This window comes from Lampris incognitus, chromosome 9 (assembly GCF_029633865.1).
Source record: "Lampris incognitus isolate fLamInc1 chromosome 9, fLamInc1.hap2, whole genome shotgun sequence".
NCBI lineage: Eukaryota > Metazoa > Chordata > Actinopteri > Lampriformes > Lampridae > Lampris > Lampris incognitus.
This window is the reverse complement of record NC_079219.1, coordinates 9,620,651-9,646,058: the sequence shown is the minus strand read 5'-3', so window position 1 is coordinate 9,646,058 and position 25,408 is coordinate 9,620,651. Positions and strand designations below refer to the sequence as shown.

Below are 25,408 nucleotides of genomic sequence, written 5' to 3'. Positions count from 1 at the left end.
GACACAATCGATCGCTGTATACTATTAGGCAGAATAAATTGTCATTTTGGTGTCTCTGGCTTAACTCTCTCTTGGTTTAAGTCCTAATTATCTGGAAGAACACAGTGTGTCTGCTATAATATTACGTTGAAATTCTCTGATGTTAATTAAATATGGTACACCTCAGGGCTTGGTTCTTGGCCCCCTACTTTTCTCTCTATATTTTACCTCTTGGCCATATTATACACAGCCATTGAATGAATTTTGCAGAGTGGATGATACTCAGCTGTCTGTGCCCATAAGGGCTGATGATTGTACTCAAATGGCTAATTTAGTGGCCTGCTTGGCTGCTGTAAAAAATTGGATGTCACTAAATTCCGTTTTTCAATTCGGATAAAACTGGGATGCTGGTATTTGGCCCTGCTAGACATAGACACCAAGTTATTCCGAGTGATCACCTTCATCCTTTGATGAAACATTTCTATCCTGTTGAGAGGGGGCTCTTCCAGGATGACAATACCCCCATCCACAGGGCAGTAGGAAAATGATGTAAATCATATGCTATGGCCTTCAGTCACCAGATTTCAACCCAACTGAACACCTATGGGAGATTTTGGACCGATCGATATGTTAGACAGCACTCTCCACCACCACCATCAAAACACCAAATCAGGGAACATCTTTTGAAAGAATGGCGTTCCATCCCTCCAGTAGAGTTCAGAGACTTGTAGACTCCATGAGAAGGAGCATTTAAGCTGTTCTGGAGGGTCAACAGACACTGTGTTGGTTTTTTCCCTTAATTTGCCACCCGTCTGTATACATTGCACTGCTGCAGCCAGGTATACTTGGCTGCGGGAAGCGTAACGGGGCAAAATTGAGCTCGCCTCCCTTGGTAAGCCAAGCCAACGTGAAGGCACGTCAAGCATTTTCAGTTTACTGCAGATGTCGCCAAAATAGTGCAAATCAGTAATCCCGAGTACAACTGGACAACGAAATAATTACACACATTACACAGAGCAATATTCTACTGAAGGTTATTGAATTTCAGCTCTTCTCTAAGCTTTAGGGAGAGGCATAGCCACCCATTCCTTCTCTGAGCAGTTGCCCCCAGGGTTTTGAAACAGCTGACAGTTCCGTCATCAGTGATAGTTACCTCCCTGCAGAACTCCCAAAACTCACCACAGCTGGAGCTTAACTGGTGTCTCTGGTCCTCCTGTTGTGTGGAAAGAGGGGGCCTGCTGTCATGGTTCAGTTCTATTTTCCTTTAAAATCAGATGGGGCTTCAGTAGCACATTACAATTTAACAAAAGCCATTACATCCTGGCAGCCAGCCAGATAGATAGATCGATCGATAGATAGATAGATAGAGGGTTTAGAAACCATGGGGAAAATAGACTACTTTTTAATGAAGAATTATTTTAAATCTACCAGCGACATCTAGTGGCAATCTGTTTAAAAGAAGTGAGGAGCCCTCCTCCAGAACCAGCAGGGATGCAGAATACAAGTCTATTAACTGTAAAACATCAAAGTATAGGCATTCATATACAGCGTCAATCCTGCAATGAATCAACTGCGATCCTTGATATCATCACAGGTTTATTAAGTGACTTTTTACAATACAAATGAAAAATAAAATTAAAAATACAGAGATGGAGTACATAGCCAAAGCAAGGTGTGATGTTGACTCTGATTTCCCACTGACTCAATACCCGGAGTTACTGGAAAACGCTCACTGTTCAGCAAATGTATTCAGAATGGGAGCGACCCCAGGTCCCCCTGTAAGGGACAGACCCGGGATAAATGCCTGCCTCGTTGGATTTTTGTGGACAGTTGCAATCCCCAACCAAAGTTGTTTCAGTAGTCTAAACCCATTTGCTTAACTCCTTTCTAATGAAGCCAGTAAACTGGAGGGTGGAGGGTCCAAAGCCACTCACACTCTCAACAGTTCGTCTTCACTCAACTCGGCACAGTCTCTTGAGAAATTCACCCAACACAACAAAGAAGGTATTACTTTAGCTGGCTCGGGTATATATTTATATATATATATATAAAAATAAACTGAAATATAGCACTTATGAAGTTATAAACGGTGGTCCAAGGCTAGTGGGAATAGCTAAACAGAGGACGGGGGGTGGATTTCGATTAATTTATAAAAGCCCAAGGTCCTTTGATCCTCCTTTTTCCTGATTTCACATGGTTCATGCTGACATGGATTATGTCTTGCTATGCTTCATGGGTGGTGGTGAGGGGGGTGTTTATCTTGTTAAATTTAAAACGAACAAACCAAAATGATTTTCAGCCAATGCTTTCCCTTCCTCAATACATTATGGAGTCGGGTTTGGATGCATAATACAATTCACTGGGAGATGATTGTAAAACACCTGTTTTTCTTTTACTTTGCAAGTCTACCATTACACCTTGGGATGAGCAGACAGAGCAACAGGGGAGGGAGGCACTGGGGGCAGTATTTCAGTAATAACATCAATAACCATAACAACACCGATAATCATATGGGTTTGGCCTTTTTTCTTTTAACATGGAATTAAAGGTCAACCCACTCCTTGGATGAGTCCCGAGGCAGCGAGAGAAATCTCTGGCGGTGGCTCTGGCAGTCCATGCAGATACCACCCACCCATCCAAGCCCCCAGTAGCCCCCCCCCCCCCCGAAGGCCAAGAGGAGGATCACAGCTGTGCTGGCAGTTGGAGGAGAATGAGCAGAATAGGAGAGGGGTTGGGGGGTGGAAGTGTCCTGATGGCGACGTTGGCAAAAATAAAAAATAAAAAATAAAAAAAAAGAACCCAGGAAGTTGACTTGGGCTGGTCCAACTGTCCTTTAGAAGATTTTACCTTTTTTTCTGTTTTTATCCAGAGTTCTGAGGGAGAAAAAAACAGAATAAAAACGTTATCTTAGATAATGTTACAGACGGCAGTTCAACTGTCTCTGGACATCAACTGGTACAATATGGGTGCTAAAAACGTGGTTAAGTTTTGACAATGGCCTGTGACTTCTGCTTTACTACCAGCTCCCAACAGATGTAAGTCAGCATCCTGACAATTTATCTGACAGCGAAGGAAGGCAGTGCCCACGTTATGAAGATGCAGCCTCAGGCTGTTTGGGAATTCCAAGATCAAGTACGGGGTTAAGTTAAGGATTTAACCACCAGTACTGTGATTTATTCAACCTAGCACTTTAACAGATAAATCACCATGAGGACCAAGTCCTACTCCAGTTTAAAATTCCAGTTTAAGAATCACGAAACCAACCAAAGAAAACCAAAGAAATAAACACAGCATTTACAATAAATCAAATTAAAAATGTCCCCCAGTGACTCTGACCTCATGTGAAGGGATGTGGATAAGAAAAGCTTTATGTGCAGACAGTGACACACACATCCTGAACATATATATCCTGAGTAGGTTGATCAGGCGTCCCACTTTATGTCGGACTGCAAAACATTCTAACCCTTTGTCCTGCGTCCCACATAGTGATAGGGCTGCACGATGCATCATTTCAGCATCACCATCGCAATGTGAGCATATGCAATAGTCACATCGCAGGACGTGTGACGTGAAGTAAGGCAAAGTAACTCAAACACCTCATACTACAACGTTTTGCTACTTGATACAAAAGGAAAACTCACATTGTTCTCATTTCCATAACTAATCTACCATAACGTAATTTACTCCGGTTTAAGGATTCTTGGATACACACGAGTTCGTTGTTGGTGAGTGACGTGCAGGCTCTGCACGCACAGCAAACCACCAATCACGATCATTCTTGATCAGTTTATCAAACAACCAAAACACCGCTGGTCACTGACCACAACCTGAAAATGAGTGACGAACAGGGGAAAAACACTGAAAAGGAAGATCTGGTTGCAAAAAGACACGCAACATCAGTTGTAATGGATTTTTAAAATTTCAAATTATCTTTAAGACCAGGTGTTTTTTTTTCTTCTTCTTCTTCTCTTGTTCATTGCTGTTTTTATATCGGTGAAGTGCAGACTACATAATGTGAATTCTGGACTGTGCATAACATTTATAGCCAAACCATATCAAGATGGGCAACTGTCCACTGTTGATCCTTCTCTGCCTGCTGTGCACCAGGCGCACACAGAAGTCTTCAGCTCTCACAGTAGGATGGCAACATATTTACACACTACACAACAAAAACCAAAACCTCTATAATCCATTTTTTTTATTATTATTATTTTCTATGCAGTTGCACTTCCCTATAAAATCACCCCAATCACTCCAGAATGACCAATCCTTTCCAAATAGAACTATTCAAGTCATCAGGAGCAAATTCCTCTATTTTTTTCACATCCCAATATGTATCGCAGAAAAAAATATATAATGAGTCTCCCCCCCCCCCCCCCCCCAATATCGTGCAGCACTACATAGTGGGACAACGGCTCACATTTTGAAGCAACATTAAAAGTCCTGGTTTCCCCCATTTAAATATTAAACGATGAATTTTGATTAGTACCCAGTAATGATGTCTGGCATTCTCTGCTCTGATGTCTTCTCTAATATCACAGATGATGGCTCATGAATTAAAGCACTCTTCAGTCAAGACACCAAAAAGGCATACAGTCAAGGACCGCTCTCATTATCTACCGTTGGTCATGCATACATCAATTTACTTTTAATATCTTATTAAAGCAAATTATATATTGCGGCATGCTGATGGTGGGCAAGTGTTATTATAGATGGCATATAAATGTCTATTGAAGCCCAATATGTATTCCCCCCCCTCCCTTTTCTCCCCAATTGCACTTAGCTGATTACCCCACTCTTACGAGCCGCCCCGGTCACTGCTCCACCCCCTCTGCCGATCTGGGGAGGGCTGCAGACTACCACATGCCTCCTCCGATACATGTGGAGTCACCAGCTGCTTCTTTTCACCTGACAGTGAGGAGTTTCGCCAGGGGGACGTAGCGAGTGGAAGGATCACGCTATCCCCCCCGCCCAGAACAGGTGCCCTGGCCGACCATAGGAGGCGATAGTGCAGCGACCAAGACACATACCCACATCAGGCTTCCCACCCGCAGACATGGCCAATTGTGTCTGTAGGGATGCTCAACCAAGCCAGAGGCAACACAGGGATTCGAACTGAGCTCCTTATGTTGGTAGGCAACGGAACAGACCGCTACACCCCTGATATGCATTCTATCAAAACTCCATACCTTTCTGTGTTAGTAACCTATAAAGAATGGACATTATAAATCTGTCCCACACTGTCTAGCAAAATCTTGCCGTTTATCTTCCATCTGGACTGTTTGCATCTGGTCAATCTAACTGTGATGCAGACATTTTGTCCAAATAACAAAACCAAGTGTCAAGAAGTACCTGGATGCGTCCAGTTTCTGTTGCTCTAGGCGCTGCTGCGCCTCCCAGTTGGCCCTGTCCTCCTCAAACTGGCGTCTCTTCTCCTCCAGCTCCTTGTGCTGGGCCTCCAGGTTCTTCTTCATCTGCTCGTGACGGCGCTGTAGCTGCTCATACAGTAAGGGGGGGGGTCAGCAGGACTGTCAGGGCATCCACAGAACAGACTAGAAATTTCACCAATCAGCATCATATATGTTATTGTCACTGTGGTGCCTACCAATGCTTCCGCGTCAGGTTTAGCGGAGGCGAGCTAACTATTTGTCATCCGAGAAGAACTGGAGCACACAAGGATGAATGTGACATTACTTTTGTCACTTCTAACTAAGAATTCAACAGCTTTGTGTCAGTGCAGGGCTCAACAGTATCAGTTACGCTGGACAACCAGATCTGAACCACTGTCAACCATATGGTTTGGTCTGGTGGCCCCTGTTAACAACCACTTTTCCTGTGTAAAACAAACAAATAAAACGTCACTGTATTCCTCATCTTTGGTGTAAAATCTTATACCTGGGCCACAGAGAGGACTGTCTCATTGATTTACTTGGTTGGAAATGATGAAACAAGTAGAATTACGTGAGTGCGGAATAAAATAGTCAAATAACCCATCAACAACCTTGTGAACTGCCAATCAAAATAAAGTAACACTACTCTCACTGTTCATTTTACTTTACACTTGGGTGAAGCTGAGCCCATTATTCTTAGTGAAATCTGTTTTATGGATAGCTGTGAGTGTCAAACCCTTTTTATACCAAAGTTAGCGTGTATAAGCGGGGTTTTTTTTTAAATGCGGGTAAACGTGCTAAAAATAGGCAATTGACCCCTTTCACAGTGCCAGCAGACCCGGGTCCGACTGACCAGCTGACGAGTTTGCCTCTCTTTTTTTTCCCTCTTCTGTAGCGTCATCTTTGACATCATGACGTCCGTGATGTCATGAACGCGCCGGAAAACAGGGAAGTAAACAGTAGAAAGCAGCACGGAAGCCAGAGAGATGGTGGTTAACGTTAGTTTTTTACAGTCTCTCTTTCAAACCACACAAACTCAACGCAGACTGAGCGGACAATGGCGCTACATGACCGCACAAATCACCGTGTCCACCCGGGTGTCGCGTTTACATCAGTGCCGACCCGAGGTGGAGCCAATAAATACCTGTGACTACTGCAGAGTCATCTGACCCGGAAGTGAATGCTGACTGTACCCTTTTACGTTGACCACCAAAGGCGTAGGCTAGCGGGGTTTTTTGGCCAGTGTGAAAGGGGCTTCAGAGACAGAGAGACTCTTTTAGTCACCAAGGTCTAACTGAGCTTCACCCTGTACTTCAGCATTTATGTCTTCAAACGCAAAGACAAAAGAACAAGAGCTTGACAGTGTGTCCTTAACAGATATTATGTGTTGTGTGTAGACATTGTCACTCAAAAAAGAAAAATAATCAGGCCAACAATAGGGGATACAAACTGCATGATGAATACATAGATAACTTCTACACATAGAGACCACAATCTGCTAAGCAACACTCTAATCCCACCAAGAAACAAATGGAGGCCTTATCTTAACTACAGCTGCACATCAACCACACACACTCTCACAGAACACACTCACAAATGTCAGTACTGTGCACATGACAAAATGAATGGAGTAACAACATACTGGAGCTTAAGCTGTAAAGGTGTGTGTGTGTGTGTGTGTGTGTGTGTGTGTGTGTGTGTGTGTGTGTGTGTGTGTGTGTGTGTGTGTGTGTGTGCGGTTACCTCGGCCTCAGAGTCTCTAAGTTTCTGCACCTTCTCCTTGACTTTCATTTCAAACACCTGCTCCATCTCCATCTCCATCTTCTTCATCTTAGCCACATGCTCTCTCCTCTCCTCCTCCATTTGGGCCAGGGGACTTCTGCTCAGGACACACACACACACACACACACACACACACACACACACACACACACACACACACACACACACACACACACACACACACACACACACACACACACATATACTAAGAGTCAGGCTGATATAAAACGGACTAGTCCTCTTCAGTGGTGGACAGAAACCCCAGCCCTTCTTTCAGCAATGCAGCATGTAGGATATAGAGAGGACAAACAGACACACCAACAGACGGAGAGCAGGAAGGGCATCAGAAGGGACAGGACCCAGCAGGGCTGCGATATGGACAAGGAAACCAACCAACCAACCAACCACGGGAGGCCTGTGGGAACCAATGCAGATCGAGCCTGACCTGCAGCTTGTTAGTAGAGGCGTTGAGTTCACGTTAGGAGTGCGGCGTCTTTAGCAGGTCTGTGGGGGATGTCACAGAATGTTTGGAGAGACACTATCTGTATTTACCAGACACTGGACCAGCGTCCAGCTCCTGCCCCAATAACCAACAATCTCCCCCCAACTAGCTAATTTCCTACCCCATCCTCTTTTCTTTTTTAAATGGAGCCTTAATTGTGTAACAATTTATAAACTTTGTTTTAGGAAGGTGTTATACAACTAAGGGTATCATAGCATTATGACTCTAGCGACATGCCATTACTATGCCTCAAAAGGTTCTGCTGATTTAGCTGGCTTTAAGGTAGAGGGTCCTGTCCGACTCCTCTGGCTGTTGACAGCCATCACAGAAGTGAAGATTATGAGGTTGTCACCGATTTCACAAGAAAAAGTATTTTTTCTGTGTGGTAGTAAGATGTTCAAATCATATCCGAATAAGGGAGAGGCTCCAACATGTTGGCGTTTTCCATCATAACCCAGTAGTAACTCTCCAAACGTTCTGTGGCAGGTCTGGATCTAGAAGTCTAGCCCGGGCTGGCGGCACATACAAGTGGAAGCAGCGATGAATATGCAAGTGGGAAAAAGAACTCAATTTTTTTTCTCACTGGAAAAAAATGAGAGCCGTTACATACGCAGTCACCAAACTAGGTCTATAAGGACTGCTTGAGTGTACAGGTGTGTCCACTCCCCAGCGAATTCTGTCTTCTAAACGTTCCTATGTTGGGAAGGCCAAGGGGAAAGCAGACCCTCAACGAAAACAGAGAGGTGAGATGTCCGACAGGAGTCAGAGGAGAACTGACATGTCCAACAAGGACAGATAGGAGGAGGACAATAGAAGCAGGATACAGACAAGAGGAGATCTTACAGGAGGGTCTGAAATAAATTTAAAAAAATATATATATATATAAATGACCACTTACATTCCTTCAACTGTGTCAAGTCTAAAATCAAAACAGAAACACACAAACAGCATGCAGTGATGAGACCATGCACTAAAAACAGAAGTAACGTCTACAAATCTAACACTTTAATCCCAACAAACGGGAAGAAGACGATGCTTTAGGGACAAAAATATTGACTTTGTGATTCGCGGTCAGGTGCATTAGTAGCTGTGTGTTAAGCCTCAGGTTTCAGTCCAACAGCCGCAGCTAGCCTGGTGAGTGACGGCTGTTTGCTTATGCTTCAGATGAAGAAAGCGACATCCTAAATGTCCCCTTTCTTTCCAAACGCTTACATACTCGTATGTAAAATTAAAGAAAGGAGGACTAAACCAGCTGTAACGTCCTCCATGAGTGTCACAAGACATGGGACCTGTGATTGATTATTTTTTTGATTATCAATCATCGAGTCTGTTAAAAGTCAAAAACACTGATAAATGCCCAGCTTAAGTTTCCAAAAGTAATGTCTTAAAACTGTTTACTTGGTCTCTCCAACAGCCAAGAAAAAAAACCCTCTCAATTATTCATCCCATGATATAAATCAGAGGAAGGCAATAATCTGTGCAATAATCAAAGTAAATAAATTACAGCCTTAGATTATAAAAACTGAATCGCTCATGTTTGCCGTTATTATTAATTAATCATGTCATTATCACATGCCATCATTAGGCTGTTATTGTAATTAATTATGCTATTGAGAAACAAAAGCAAAATTGGACTTCAAGGTATTAAACCCCCCCCCCCCCCCCCCACACACACACACACACACACACACTTTTTCTCCCCAATTGTATCTGGCCAATTACCCCACTCTTCCCTGCCGTCCCGGTCGCTGCTCCACACCCTCTGCCAATCCGGGGAGGGCTGCAGACTACCACATGCCCCCTCCGATACACGTGGAGTCGCCAGCTGCTTCTTTTCACCTGACGGTGAGGAGTTTCACCAGGGGGATGTAGTGCGTGGGAGGATCACGCTATTCCGCAGAGTTCCCCCTCCCCCCCGAACAGGCACCCCGACTGACCAGAGGAGGCGCTAGTGCAGCGACCAGGACACACACCCACACCCGGCTTCCCTCCCGCAGACACGGCCAATTGTGTCTGTAGAGATGCCCGACCAAGCTGGAGGTAACATGGGGATTCGAATCGGAGTTCCCTGTGTTGGCAGGCAACGGAATAGACCGCTACGCTACCCGCATGCCCGGTATTTCCTTTTTATTGAAACTAGTGCAGTGCCCGTTTGGGCTGTAATCCCCCCCCCCCCCAAGCACAACGTGAGTTGCAACTGTGGAATGGCGCCGTTTGTCCAATCACCATGGGAATCTCTCCCCCCACACACACACACACACAAGGGTCCTTACTAATACACCCGCCAAGTGTGAAGTCAATCGGATGACCAGTTGTCAAGAAAAGCGAAGGAGAGACAGAGAGATTCCTTCCATTTTAGTTAGATAAACTGGCTACAAAACCCCTCTTACAGTGAAATCGGCTGCTCATGAAAAGAAAAAAGAAATGAGGCTTCGTGTCAGTGTAGACCTGAACATGAAATCTTATATAATGAACAGCATGCTGCGTTCATGGGGATAACTGGGTCAAATACTGATTTTGCCGTTGATTACCATGGCAATGATCGAAGGCTTCGACGCATTCGGGTCCGCCTTAATGGTGACAAACTTGCATAATTGTGCAGTCAGCATAGAGGAAATTTTACCCCAAATAGCGTGAATGGGCAGCACGAATAAATGTTTTATACCTGCGGTTTCCACAGCTAACAACTGTACAACAACCAGCACACAAAACTGCTCTTATTTACAATGTCTGTTTTGGCCGAAAACAGAAGTTAATGTAGGATGCTCAAAGTTCCTTAAAGGGAAATTCCACTAAAGGTTTTGTGTACGTGCAATCACTATTGATGAGAGATGTAGTCAACTGAGCAGTTAAGTCCTCGCTGCATATTATATGGACGGAGAGATCGGTGTTCTTTCCCACAGCGCTTGCACATACCAGAATGCATTTTGCGTAAGCCTCTGTACGGTCGTCCATAAAATGCTTGTGTTGTGGGGCATTGTTTACACCGTTGGAGACGTAGCTTAGCCAGAGAATAAGGAGGTTTTTTGAACGGCATGTTTAGAGACAAAGTGTTTAAAATCAGTGAATTTTCCCTTTAAATGATTGAGACCAATGGTAAATATTTTTTTCTTAGATCATATTGAGACAAATAATCTGGTTCATCCATTTTTTTTGGACCCCCCCCCCTTTTCTCCCAAATTGTACCCCGTCCAAATATCCCACTCTTCCGAGCCGCCCCGGTCGCTGCTCCACCCCCTCTGCCGAACCGGGGAGGGCTGCAGACTACCACATGCCTCCTCCGATACATGTGGAGTCACCAGCCGCTTTGCACCTGACAGTGAGGAGTTTCGCCAGGGGGATGTAGCGTGTGGGAGGATCACACTATTCCCCCCAGTTCCTCCTCCCCCCTGAACAGGTGCCCTGACCAACCAGAGCAGGTGCTAGTGCAGCGACCAGGACACACACCCACATCCGGCTTCCCACCCGCAGACACGGCCAATTGTGTCTGTAGGGATGCCCAACCAAGCCGGAGGTAACACGTGCATTCGAACCCGCCATCCCCGTGTTGTAGGCAACGGAATAGACCGCTGCACAACCCGGATGCCCCCTTGTTTCATCTATTTTTGATCATCTGTAACACTAACGTTATGCCTCAGGTAAACCTTGTTCTTGGTTGAGTGGTTTCTGAGTGATGGAAAATTTAACCAATGAGATCGTTTTTGATGGTCACCAGCCAAGTGCTGCTACAGCAGAGGCATCTTTTTCTGAACGTTTTACTATAGGACCAGACAAGATTTTTGAAGGGGTAAAGAAAGAGGAAGGCCTCAGTGGATGATAATTATTCATAACTGGAGAACTGATGGGTATTTCCCACCATATTGACTGGAAAGTTGGTTGCTCCTTTGCCCTCTGGGCTATTCGACCAGTCACAGGTAAGATAATCACCAATAAACAGAAAACACTGACCATGGCTGGTGAGTTATGAGATCATATTAGCTGCTGTGACCCGTGCACAGGAACAGCAGAACCCCATGCAGAACTCCAATACACTCTCAAAGTTCTCTATGTAGAAGTACAATATATTCAGCGTTGTTCTTACTTGGTGGAAAGTTGACCTTTAGCCCTGTTATTGTCCACTCCATTGTAGGTGACAGCGGCCAGCTTCCTACTGCGGTAGTTCTCATAGTGGACATTGTTGGTCACATCCTTCAAGTCTTGCATGTGGGTTCTGAGTATGGCATAAAAAGAACAGATACCCTGAAATGTAAAAGTATTCACTGACTTGAAACTTCCTCTGCTAAACAAGGACACCTAGTGTCATAAATATAAAGCACAACTGTTGTGTGACTTTGTTGTGAACAGAATGATAAATTGCCTTATGTCTGAAAGCAAATTTCCAGTTAACGTTACATATTATTTACACCATATCCTGACTGAACGCATAACACTGACATTGTGAAATACTATCACAGTGATTCAATGGAGCAAAAACTAGCTCATCCAAATCATGTTCTTAGCTAACCAATGACCCAGAGAAGCAAACTAGAACATCAGAAACATTTAAAAATTATCAAAATATTGATTTGTTTGAGCACATTAAAGGTGATAGACCACGCCTTACTTGCATCTGTCAGTGCAGTTTTTGAACCTCTACCCTGAATGAAACAGCAAGGGACACTACCAAAGTGAGAGAATACAAGGGAGAGGAGTTGCAACCCCCCACCAAATCCGGACAGACAGTACAGCTAAACGTGAGACTCACGAAGCCAGGTTCATGAGGTGCATCACATACAACACCTCAAATGACATGATAATCCCTTTACTTATTAACATGTCAACTGACTTGACACTTGCATTAATATAAAGTTGACTGACTTGACTTTTTTTGTTTGTTTATTGTTTTGTTTGCATATTCTATTTAAGGAGGGACAATGCACATTAATTGACATGAACACTTGGGTCTATCATGTAAATGTGCCAGATTTAGCCGTACGGGCTAATTTTCATCTGCAGTCCCTGGATACTAGCATTACTAAACGTGTCCACCGATGTGATACCAGCATTACTAAACATGTCCGCCGATGTGATACCCGCACTACTAAACATGTCCGCTGATGTGATACCCACATTACTAAACATGTCCGCTGATGCGATACCAACATTACTAAACATGTCCGCAGATGTGATACCCACATTACTAAACATGTCCGCAGATGTGATACCCACATTACTAAACATGTCCGCTGATGTGATCCCCACATTACTAAACATGTCCGCAGATGTGATACCCACATTACTAAACATGTCCGCAGATGTGATACCCACATTACTAAACATGTCCGCTGATGTGATCCCCACATTACTAAACATGTCCGCAGATGTGATACCCACATTACTAAACATGTCCGCTGATGTGATCCCCACATTACTAAACATGTCCGCAGATGTGATACCCACATTACTAAACATGTCCGCCGATGTGATACCCACATTACTAAACATGTCCGCTGACTTAATTGTCCTTTTGTCTGAGCATGTTAATTGACTAGAATTATTTAAATCAGGGGTTTTCAAAGTGTAAAACAGTGACCTTTCCATCAGAGAACATCAAGTCTTCAGGGCCTCCCCCCCATTTTAATAAAAGGCATAAAAGTAATAATAATAACAATAATAATCTACTGTTTGAAAATAAAGGGTTGTAACCATAAAGGTTTTGAAAATATAAGTGGTTAAGAATTAGTATAAAGGCCAATGCCTATGCTTGCATGTTTCCGATATAAAAAAAAACAAAGAAAATTTAACACATATCCGTCACCTTTTAACAAAACAACGGAGAACATGAAAATGTGCATAACTCAATGGTGTGCAATGCCACTTCCCTACACCACGCATAAGGGCTTAACCTGACCTGTAAATTTTTAAAATGCGCTCTAGGAAAAATACATTGTTCACTCTTTTTAACCCTACCATGGATAGCCTAAACAGCCTTCTCTATTTTAATAGCAGTAGTGAGTCAAAGTCCAAAAAAATCCCAACTATATATATGTACACACACACACACACATATACATCGTCATACTGTCTGCAGGGTTCAGACATTTTCCTATAGCTCACTGCTTTTTTTCCCCCTGAAACTCTTTGGCGCCCCCTAGGGGAGGCCGGCCTCTCACTTTGAAAACCACCGATTTAAATCAATATTTTGCCAAAAGACAATATCTCAGACAATAAACTATAACAGTCATATAACTGGAACGACATGGTTGATATCTTAATAGAAAAGTCACACAGGCATACAGTTGTCAGTGAACATCTTTCTGATCAGAAACCAGTTACACTTATCTCAAAGACATCTGTCCCCATCTTACTATGCTCTGAGTGCAACTATTCCCCAATCCTCTGCGAATAGTACACATGGCCATTCTAACTCTAGTTTGTTCATGGTAATTTGCACATGAAACCGATGACTGTTTTCGGTCATTACGCCACTGTGCTGTTTATAAGGGTGGGGATACCTGCAGTCAGTTGAGACTGAAGAAGTCACTTATGCCCGTTTTCCAATGCATGGTACCAGTTCAACTCGACTTGACTTGCAGAGTGTTGTTTTCCATTACCGTAACAGTACCCCCTCGGTGCAGCTGGTCTGCATTGATTTTGGTACCCACTCCAGTTTTTTTGGAACCTTGACAAAGGTGGTACCAGTCAAGTGGTAACAGTTACCAAAATATCGATACTTTCCAGCAATGGAAAAGAAAAAAGTCGAGTCGAGTTGAGCCGGTACCATGTAGTAGAAAAGGGGCGTTAGAGGAGGGATGAAAGGTTTCTCTCAATAAATGTTGTGTCCAGATGAACTGATTCAACTTTCTGTGATTCCCTTACCTCGATTATTGAGCATGCATAAAGACATCTCAAAGATGCTACCTTTTCTCACAGTGTGCTCTTGGCCAAAAGAGCACAAGTGTGCCAAGACATTCAACAAGTGAAATATTTGAAGAGGGAATATACACAAATAAACAATACATTTATTTCTTCTTTGAATTCAACTTTCATCTGAGCAGACAGCTCTGTGTAAGCACTATACCTGATGAGCATGTCCCGAAGGATGGTGAAGTCACAGTGGTCACTGTTTTCAACTGGGAAGAGAAAAAAACTGCATTGACCCCTTTTTACTTATCATACCAACAATCAACAAGAACACTTCTACCATTCTTTGTACCATCCATCCATCCATTATCCAAACTGAACAGATGACACGAGTTGAACAGAGTGAGCAGAACTGTACAGCAACTCCTCCCAACATCCCTGCACCTGTGACAAGCAAACTGTTTCCCTCTTATCAGTCTTTTTAAAACTTTTCTTACTGTGCAATTAACTTATATTGAAGCAGCCTACCTTCTGCCACACCCCAGGGGTATTGTCTCCCTCTGGCTCGCTTTCCATTCACCTCAATGATGGTGTTGCTCCCCACTACAGCCAAGGGTAACTTGTCCTGACACGAAACAATACAGGGCATAACAAATATGAGGTCAGGTTATGCATGTGGGTTTGTGAACACTGGTCCCAACTATGTGCCAGTAAGAGCTTTGTTGTTGGAGGGTTCCATTCCAGCCAAACAAAACAAAGGCAAATTTCCCTAATTACCACGTTTTCAACCAGCATGGGGGCAAACCACTTCATGAAATTAGCTGCTGTAGCATCAGGCTGGAGTAAAACTCTGCACGTACATGGCTCATGATGGCACATGATTGGACATTGTTGGCTTTGTACACTCCTAAATGTGATGTGTAGCCTGGCAGGACTCTACCTTGATCTTCTTAACCAGCCTGTTCTCCTCTTCATCATCCGTCTCAGGGAACTCATAGATCTTGATTTTGTGCTCTTGGATTTCCCGCATGATCTGGGGCAGGACAAGTATAAAGAGAGGGAGACATATTTTAGTGAAATATCTAGCGGTAGAGAGAGAATGCTGTTTCAGTTTGTTAACATATCAAATGTGTGTTTTTCAAGATGCACATTTTGACGGTTAAGTGTGGAATTAGGGGACAAGAGATGAGGGACTTTAACCAACACACATTAAAAGTTAAGCATTGTCTGATTTTGAGCCTGATTTTGACCATCAATCATCATCATCATTGGCGGTCACTCGGGGTCAAGTATGACTGTCATCCTTCCAGGTCCCTGTGGGTATCTTTGCAGAAGGAAGCCTGCGTGTGACAGCTTTTTATGTGGAGTGGCTGATGTGCCTGCAGCCACCACACAGTCCTTGGCAGGGGGGTGGCCAAAGTCTAATGGCATGGAGAACCAAGACAATTGGGGACCACCCTCTTTTGCAGCCTTCATCTGCCTTCATTGGCATAGTTTTCCACCAGTTCCGCCATTGAGGTCTTTGTTGGATCAGCCATCAATGGTGATGGCTAAGCATCATAAAACTGGTTTTTACAGTTGTGAGTGTTCCCATCGATACCAAAAACTGTACAAGGCTTTGTGGGAGAACCTGATGTCAAACATTTAATTGCAACTCAACAGTCAGTTTCAGCAGTATTATCTGGTAAGTTGAGGACACAGCAAATGTGCTAATTATCACAATTAAGCACAGCTAGCCATACTTAAAAAGGAAACTACATGGTCTGCATTTTTTTCATGCTTAGAAGATAGTTAATAACCTCTGTTCCCTATTCTTTATTCCTCTATATAAGCAAACAGCTTATATAGAGGGTTTTTTTTTCCCAAAAAGCATTGGGCATGTACTGTATAAGAAGCCATCAAACCAAATAGGCTGTTCTTTATTTAGTTATACATTGTTCAGAGCCTAGTCAAACCCACAATCACAGTGAAGAATAACATCTAATGGTGTATTTTGCTCTAGTGCCCTGCTGTGCAGACAACTACTGACCTGTTTTTTAAACTGTTGACACTCCTCTGGTGTAAGGGTGTCGGCTTTGGCGATCAGAGGGATGACATTGACCTTCTCGTGCAATCGTTTCATGAACTCAATGTCCAGGGGCTTCAATCTGCAAGGACAGAGGAACAGACTTGAACACAGAGCAGAAACAAAAGAAATTTCCAACGGCTACAGTGGCTGATGGGATTCCAAAATAACTCTGTATTTCACCAATTCTAATTTTATTAGGTTTGCTTTTGAGATTAGAAAAGGATCTACACTTTCCTGCCAAAGTAGTATATAAATCATGACGTTTGGCTATCACAGCTGCAAACAATCAGTATTTGACTGGCACCTCATCTCAACTTCCAGCCATGTTTTTCTAAGAATAAAATCCTCATATCAGTTTCTCCGATCATTGCAAAACGTGCACAGGTAAAATGCACATTTTATTTGCAGTGAGATAATGTTAGATTAGTTGGCACTTTAAAACACTGTTGGTTTCTAAAACAGCTTATCAAATGTTGACATAACAAACAGGTGATGTTATTCAAAGAGCTGCATGCATGGAGCACATCTGATGAAACTTAGCAGAATAACTGAGAACAACCATATCAATACCATGAGAGACCCATCCAGAGAAACTAGTTCCATCACAACCAGTGACAACAGCGAACAATACAACTTTCTCTGATTTTTAGAAATTAAAGGCCATTGTAAACCATAATGATTTGCTCTCTGAGCCCCAAGCTCAACCCCTCAGACCCTCTCAGCTGACTGCAATAATGATGGTGGCAGAGGTGGGGATGGCTTTGTGCTGCAAAGTGCTGTGTGTTATCCATCCTCAAGTCCTAGAGGATTGAATACAGCCTGTGTGAGGACAGAGGGCCGTGTTGTAGGAACACAAGTATCTCAGAGAACCAACAGATTGCAGCAGGACAGAAGGAGGAAGGGAAAGAGGGAAATCTAGCAATGAGGACAGAGGCTTTTTCATTGTTCACTGTGCGTCATGGTCAACACACACAGCCCAACAACAACTTACAGTACCTCCCTCATCACTGACTGGTGAGCAGAGGGGCAGCAGCGCTGCCAAGTATACAAGGTCTGGCTGCTCATGTGATAATCAAGTGTCAAAGAGCATGCGCATCCAAAAAAAACATTCAATCACAGGTACAGGACTGAAACAACAACAGCAGTAAAACAAAAAAAGTCTGCACACTGTTATTTGGTTCCATTAACGATATTTAATCGCAATAGTTACGTTTCAAGCTACATGCTCTTTGTCAGACATGACCTAGACAGGAGCAAAACTGTCTTTGCTCCTCCTCAGACATGACTGACAAAGAGCATGTTGTTCAAAATATAACTTTGATGAGATTAAAAGTAATTATTGGGAGCAAATGTGTGTGTGCACTATTTTTATTTTTTTTAATAAAAAATTACATTAAAATCCCAACAATAGCCAACTCTGGTGGCTACATCTGTGAAGAGGAATGTGGTATCAATCTAGGGCTCTGTAGGTCAAAGTTATTACTAATCGCGTGGGCATTTTTAGGTCCTTTTTGGATATGTCTAAGTTTCAACAAAGACATTTTTAATTACACGGAGTGCCTTGGTCAGAGATTTGTTCTCTTTTTCTCACCAGAAAAATTAGTCTTCTGGTTTGGCTGGCAACTTTTTTTTTTAAACAAAAAGAAACCAGTTTAGTGTTGTGGCATACATTTGTTTTGAAGTGAAAAATCTGTCTATGCTAATCTACTATACCCTTATGGTAGTATGTCATACGAGACAAAAGCAACTAACAAATGGTATATTTAATATTCATATTCTCATTCCAGACTTACCCATGTCCAGAGGGGGCAATGAAATACAGACAGCAGTGGATTCTGCTGTCGGGCATTTGTCGTCTGTTTACCCGCGACTCAGAGTTCAGGTAGTCCTCAAACTTGCTGTCGATGTGGTCAATGACTGGCTGCCAACTGCACAATATATATTACAACCGGGAAATACATATTACAGTCAGGAAATGCATACCACAGTCAGGAAATACATATTACAGACAGGAAACGTATTACAGACAGGAAACATATTACAGACAGGAAACTAAGCACCCCTTGGGGAGCCAACATTGCAATCGATTTATCAATTTGTCAACTTTGAGCCAAACTGGATATCTAGGTATCAATAATGATAATAATCTTTTATTTTTCATTAACAGAAAATCTCAAAGCCAATCACTGATTTAAAAATGACAGCAGAGAGGAAAAAAATGACTCATGATTAGTGCTGAGCTTAAATGGAGGGAATTCTTACCAGTTGCTGTTGTCAACAGCATCTCCAAACCCTGGAGTGTCAACTATCGTGAGCAGGAGCTGGACACCGCCTTCCTTTACTAACACTTTGGACTGCTCCACCTGGCACAGCAGTAAAAACAGTGTAAATACAATGCTGATAGTCTGACACCATCTCTCCTTGCATGGAACACGCAGACAGACAGCACTTGCCAAGTAGGCTAAATTGCCTAGGAGTCACTGAGGCTGGCTGGGGCTTGGCTGCTTGTAGCAACATGCTACTCCACAGTGTGCTATTAGCCAACTATGCTGGAGAACCAGAAAAAACAAAAAAAAACAAAAAAAAAACGAGCCAGACAGATGAACTATAGAACCTGTAATACCTTTCAACATTCAGAATATAATTAGATAAGAGAAAAACAGACTTTTATGCAATGGGTGACAGTCAGTCAGATATATTTCAACCTGTGCTTAGCAGCTTATTTTTTAGCATATCTGGAGGACTGGCTGAGATTTAAAAAAAAAAAAAAAAACGGCAAAAAATACAGCAGCTACTTTCTGCTGAAGTTTTTTTTTTTTGCTCATAAGATTTTTTTGAACTACAAAAGGGAGTCACAAAAAAAGCCTGCACACCAACAGCCATAGTTACTGGTAAAACAGACTAATTTCCCATGAGCTGCAGCCAACATTTTCTAGCATATGGGTGGTATGAATTTGCCAGGCTGGTTCCAGCTGCCAAGCATTGGCGCTTCACTGCTGGAATAAATCTAAAAAAAGGACTAGAGTCATGACAAACGCCAATTTGGCAGTCTGGGTGTGATGTTTCAATAATCATCTCCTCATAACTTTTAGAAAATGTCATGATCAGCACATTGGACTGCACTGGCTTTCAAGTCTTCGTGGAATACACAAGCATTTTGGCAAACAGTTCTTGGACATCTTTAGACTGATTTGCCTTTGTGGGGCCACTACTTATTCAGTCTATTATGATGGATGCTAATGCAGTGCTCAGTGGACGGTACCTGTTAGCGTAGCCTCACCACAGACACAGGTATCACAGAAACAACTAGAAACCTAATACACAAGTCAAACTACTACAATGTTCATTATACAGTGGTCACCACGGTGGAGCTCTTTCTTGCCTTAAAAATTTTGTTTTTTTAGAAATTATTCATGAAAATTGGTGATTACTCTTTTGGAGTGGTCTTCCCTACCTTTCAGATAGGATTAGCCATGTTGGCCACAAGAATCAGATAAAGTTTGAACACTTGAAAAGTTACTAAACTAGTGACCATGAGGTGTTCTTAACCCTGTTAGATGCTATGTCAAATGTGTTGTGTGACTAGATGTGTAACCGTACTGAGGGAGTGTGTGTAGGAGAGAAAATGTGTTGGAATTGGTACTGATGTCTATTCACATGCCTTTGTTTGGTTCAGGGTGTGTCATTTTGTACTGTCATACTGTCGATTGTATGAAACATTGGAGTATTCTTTCAAAAATCCTGTGGGCCACCGTACCTGTACAGTCTTTTTGATTCTGTGGGAGGGTCCAGGGTACTCTGCTGAATACAGGTCTGTTAGGAAGAGAGAGTTGATCAGCGTAGATTTGCCCAGCCCCGATTCACCTGGTAACAGAGGAAAGAGAGAAAACAGGCTCATCAGTGACAAATGACTATTATAGCTCATTTTACAGCCAGAAAATTAAAACTAACCTTTTCAAGAAGTAACGCGTGTTGTCCTCTCTCAACTCACTCTCTTAAAAAACAGCACTGATCCATCTCTCACCATAGTCCTTATTCTCTTTATCGCATAATGGTTCTATGGTCAGAATGTTGTAAGGACACTATGGCCCTCACGTCTGTAGTGATTTGGGCAAGACAGGAGTAAGGCTTATTTAACTATTGCATTAATTCCATGTTACTCTGGCAATGAGTCTGAGCACCCTACTGGCACCCGACAATGAAAGGCATTTGAGACGGCTTTGAACGCATGCAAGGACATATGAAAAGTGTAAATTTAGAGAAAAGAAAATCGCCTAATCTCACACACCCACTCAGCATCCGATGCCAGCTACTGAAACCAGCAATAACCCCAACCAATAAAATCAGTTAACGGTCATGTTTCTGAACAGGAAAACGCTGGCGTTTGCCTGTGGCATAGCTCCATCTGAGTTAACAGTAAAGACGCTTACACAATGACACAACACTCAACACTTAAGAGAATTATTCGTCATTCACAGCAGGCTAACTGTGTGGTCTCGGGGGCTTCTGTAGCATGGCAATGATGTGCTTGGTTTCCAAGCTCCTAATGAATGAGATCCCTGGGCCACTGGAAATGACCACTGGCACCACTCACTATTGGGGAGCCACTGATCGATAGTTAACAAGCCACCGTTTATCCTGCACCACCACTGCCTATCACATGCACATTAGTATACATGCATACAAACATACATATGGCACATACCCATATTTATGTGTGTGGGAGAAACTTCTGTGTTTCTTTATTGGAACAGTTCCCTTTGCTTGTCTTGTAAATACAGCACTGTTATCTAAAGCAGGGCTTTAGACCCTGGCTATCATGTGTAGGCTGAAGTGCTTTCTTTTATGGGGTCCCCGTCTTTTATGCTATGGTCACACCAGCACAGGAAAGATTTTCACACATGTTTAGTTTCAATGGACAAGTGTGTGACATACATTTGCTACCCTGTGCGAGAAAATCTCATCTTGTTCCCTTCATGTTGAGTTTTATCAGCTCAACTTTCACCTGGGAAAAAGTGATGCTCAACCAACTGGGCAAAGTGGGTGGGATTCATCTCTATTCACTAAATTCAAAATGGAGGAGGTATTAATAGCTACTGGTTAGGATCCATACTCTTCTCTTCTCTTCTTGGCCTTGGTTTGCTTTTTGAGTCCCAAAGTTAACTAGCTGGAATGCTACAGTCACTAGCAGTCAAGCCAGAGCTCAGTGAAGTTTCTAGTCCTACCTATATTTCACCAAGGTAAATTTCAGCCTGCCAATTCTGGTAACAGGTAAAGCATAACTGTGCTACAGACTGCATGTTAATTTCGCTGTGTTGCTGATTACAGGCCCTGATCACAGAGTGCTCTGTGAGACTGGACAGGTTGCTGCATCACAATTTCCATAAGGCACAATAACAATCGCCAGTCATTGTTGATAAAATCAGCCTGTCTCTGTCTTTTTCTCTCTCCCTCCAAATTCATTGCACAATGAAGCCATGTGGATTCAAAACTAGAGAAATCTGAAGCATGCATGCGTGCCTTTGTGTGTCAAACAGTCAAATGACTAACAAGCCCACAGGATATCCTTCGTTTCCTTTTTGTTCAATGCAACGTCACACCAATGTCTCATATGAGAATTCTCAATAATGCAGCTAATGTCTACTTCATTTGTAGCATGCGGGCCACACCATCTACAGGCCCCAGCGGACAACTTGGTCACTATCCAACACATCTCCTTTAAAGGATATTTCAAGGGGCACAGGCTGCCCAAATCATGGAGCCTTCTAAAGCGAGAGTGCTTTCTCTTGCATCCATTGCCTAGTAACAGAAGTGATGAGACTGCAGACACACAATGGCTGAAATGTAAAATATAGCAATGCCACTCTAAGCCAACAGGCTGAAGAAGGTGACTGTTCTGAACGCAATAGGAGATGCACTATTCTTAGAGGCACAGCAGGGACAAATTCTGTTATTCCCACTACAGGAAATGGTTTTGACCCGAGGAAACATTTTCCCTCCAAACAGGGGCTGATTAACCAGGGAAGATCTTGGCCCAGTGTCAACCACAAAATCCAAGTGCTTCAAAAGAATGCCTTGTATGCCTGATTTGCTGAGTGCAGCTCTGGGAGAATCCAATCCAAATGTTTCTGTTCTGGGGGACAACAGTGTTAAAGAGCTGAGGCTTAGCTGGAGTCAAATGAGGGTGCCGCCCCCCCCACACACACCCACACACACCCACACACATACACCAGCTGCTATTACACAAAAATGTAACATGTCCCTCACGCATTAATGTGACTGCACACTCACTTTCTGTTGTACACACAAACATAAAACAAACATTCATTCTCTTCCTCTCTGTAAATAACAAGCCAAAATGTGACACTTTAAAATGTTGACCACAATGAAAACATGAAATGATTTAAAGGGAAAAGTCTGAGCAGCATATTGTTCTTACCCACAACCATCAGTGTGAACTCAAAGCCCCTCTTGACAGACTTCCTGTACACTTGGTTAGGAAGGCTTGCAAAGCCAACATATCCCTCCAGATTCTTTTGTTGCTAGAACGTAGGGGACAAAAAACATTATTACCATTGTGAAAGTTAATGCAGCACATAGCACATCACCCACCAGTCTTAAAACAAGGACAATTCCAGTTGGTATGTTCCCATTATTTGTCCAATGTAGAAAAAAATCCTATCCTTTGTAAAATAGTAATTTCAATGATAAAACCCATTTCAATACTTACAGCTGTTTCATGTAGATGCGTTAGCAACATGCAGGAAAATGCAGCAAACCCAGGATCAGAAAGCAGTTGGGAGAGAACACAAAATACAACAGAATCAATACCTGGCATTACACAAACGATTCTTTTTTCAGAATCAGTTTCACGAGCCATAAAGCCTGGGGAAAACGATGCAAGCTTTGAGCTCACATAACAGATAGTTGGCCAGTGTTTTACAAAGTTCCACTCAAATCACTTCATTAATGTTAATGATATTGCTGAGCAGAGCCCATTCACTGATGTATATTGTTTAGCCTGAGACTAGGAGAGGATCTCTGCCTTATATGTAGACGAATCCTTCACTGATGACAGCAGCGCACGTGTTTTTCAATGCTGCTTGAATATGTTGACTAGCCTACACGACGAGAACTGCAGTTTTAGCAACAGCCATCCGACTGTGAGACAATTGAGGGAGTAAAAACCACACTGCATGTTTATCTCCAACTGGATTAGCAATTTATATGCAATTCAGTTAATAAATTATCTGTTAGAATGTGCCTAATGTACTTGTGAAAATCATGAATGTCGCTCTGAGCCAGGCATGTCAAATGTGCTACAGGAAGTGGTGACAGGTGGAAGATGTAGTTACAACTGGCTTGATAAACATCAACGGGCTCTCATCAAATGCACACCGCTTTCACTGTAACCTGTTTAATGACACGTTGAGCATCTCCAATTGAAGGCTAATAAACTAAGCAAAATCAAAATACAGACACTAAACCAAAAGGCTCAGCTACCAGATCCAACCTAATCCAGATTAAATGCTTGACGTGCTCTTTTTATCTACTAACTGCACATACCCTCCAAGCAGATGTTATGAACTTTTGCTCATCTTTGTGTCCCCTTTTGCTCATCTTTGTGTCCTCTTTTTCTCACCTTTGCGTCTGACATTAACAACACAATATATACACACAATAGATCCCCCCACCACCTCTGACAGTGGGTGTATCAATGGCTAGTCTTTGGATGCAGTGTATACAGACATGAGGGCCCGTCTATCTTGGCTGCATTATGGCTAATCGATCCCATGAAACTGAAAGCCGAAGAACCGAGTAAAGTAAATTAAAAGCCAGCTCAACACATTAAATAATCTAGCTGCTGGATGCCTCCAAGATCAGATGGCATTAACGCTAGCTTAAAACCGTTCCTTTTCCATGTCATTAACCTCTTAAATGTTCCTGCAAATTTTAAGACTGTCTAGAGGCACTTTGCAGCTACTACTGACCATTTAATACTATTATTGGCGTCGACTATCACTGCGATGCTCTGGCTATCCTGTGGCTGCAGTGTACACACTGACAGGGGATCTGTCTTCCTCGGCTATATTATGGTCAATTGAGCTCATGAAAATCAAGGTATCTTTACATTTAACGACAACTAAACGCACATTGGATAATCTACATGCTAAACTTCGTGCCTCCAAGATCAGCCAATATTAGCATTTAATGTTAGCCGCTCAGTCCAACATACGACACTAATTCAGACAGTCAAACAAATTCCACTAAAAAAAAATCTCCCCCGACATGAGCTCCAAAGTACACCATTAAAAGTATCATTTATATGACCTAATGCCCTACAGAGCGTGTCCTTCTTTACCTAGCGCGGTATACTTAAATCTAGCTACAGACAGGAAATGATTCTGCCGTTATCTTAACAAACCATGCTAACTCGTTAGCCACCCAGGAGCTAACGCCAAGCTCACGAGCTCTACATCCGACTGGCGGCGGTAAACTGGGCGTTGGTTCCTCGAAGAACCTTAAGACTTTCATAATACCCACACACAAAAAAACTACTCTCCTACACCGCCACAGAAACGCAAAGAGAAAACAATGTCTCTGACGAGACCAACACGGTTCTCTAGACAAATACTGAGGCAGTAATCTCACCCATAACGTTGACGTTCCCCGCCGCCTCATACACCGATCATTCAACCCGACATTCCCCTTCTTACAACCAACTCTCCGTACGGCGTATAATGTACGTAACACGGCATACACAAGGCTCTCCTACGCCGGAAAACAAGCGGACGTCTCGACGAGAATTTCAAAAAGAAGACTTTTTTTCTCGCGATAGCCCCC

General features: G+C 42.9%; 1 protein-coding gene across 1 annotated transcript; it reads right to left on the bottom strand.

Moving 5' to 3' along the window:
- Positions 1–1,557: 1,557 nt before the first annotated feature.
- LOC130117883 (septin-7-like) lies at positions 1,558–24,184 on the bottom strand. The gene is made up of 14 exons (XM_056286139.1): positions 24,131–24,184; positions 23,004–23,106; positions 20,322–20,428; positions 18,827–18,927; positions 18,358–18,492; positions 16,526–16,643; positions 15,437–15,529; positions 15,025–15,121; positions 14,714–14,765; positions 11,735–11,863; positions 8,552–8,572; positions 7,113–7,248; positions 5,332–5,474; positions 1,558–2,852 (listed from the first exon to the last, which is right to left on the bottom strand). The coding sequence occupies exons 1-14, from the start codon at positions 24,182–24,184 to the stop codon at positions 2,813–2,815; spliced, it is 1,329 nt and encodes a 442-aa protein (XP_056142114.1). The 3' UTR covers positions 1,558–2,812.
- Between the last annotated feature and the right edge of the window lie 1,224 nt (positions 24,185–25,408).

What these genes read in the sequence shown, in the direction of transcription:
- LOC130117883 (XM_056286139.1), bottom strand. Translation starts at nt 24,184, where the DNA reads ATGAGCAAAAGGGGACACAAAGATGAGCAAAAGTTCATAACATCTGCT. An exon ending in TCATAACATCTGCTTGGAGG is followed by an intron (nt 23,107 to 24,130) that starts GTATGTGCAGTT and finishes CCTACGTTCTAG; the next exon opens with CAACAAAAGAATCTGGAGGG. An exon ending in CTTGACACAGTTGAAGGAAT is followed by an intron (nt 7,249 to 8,551) that starts GTAAGTGGTCAT and finishes TGTCCTGAGCAG; the next exon opens with AAGTCCCCTGGCCCAAATGG.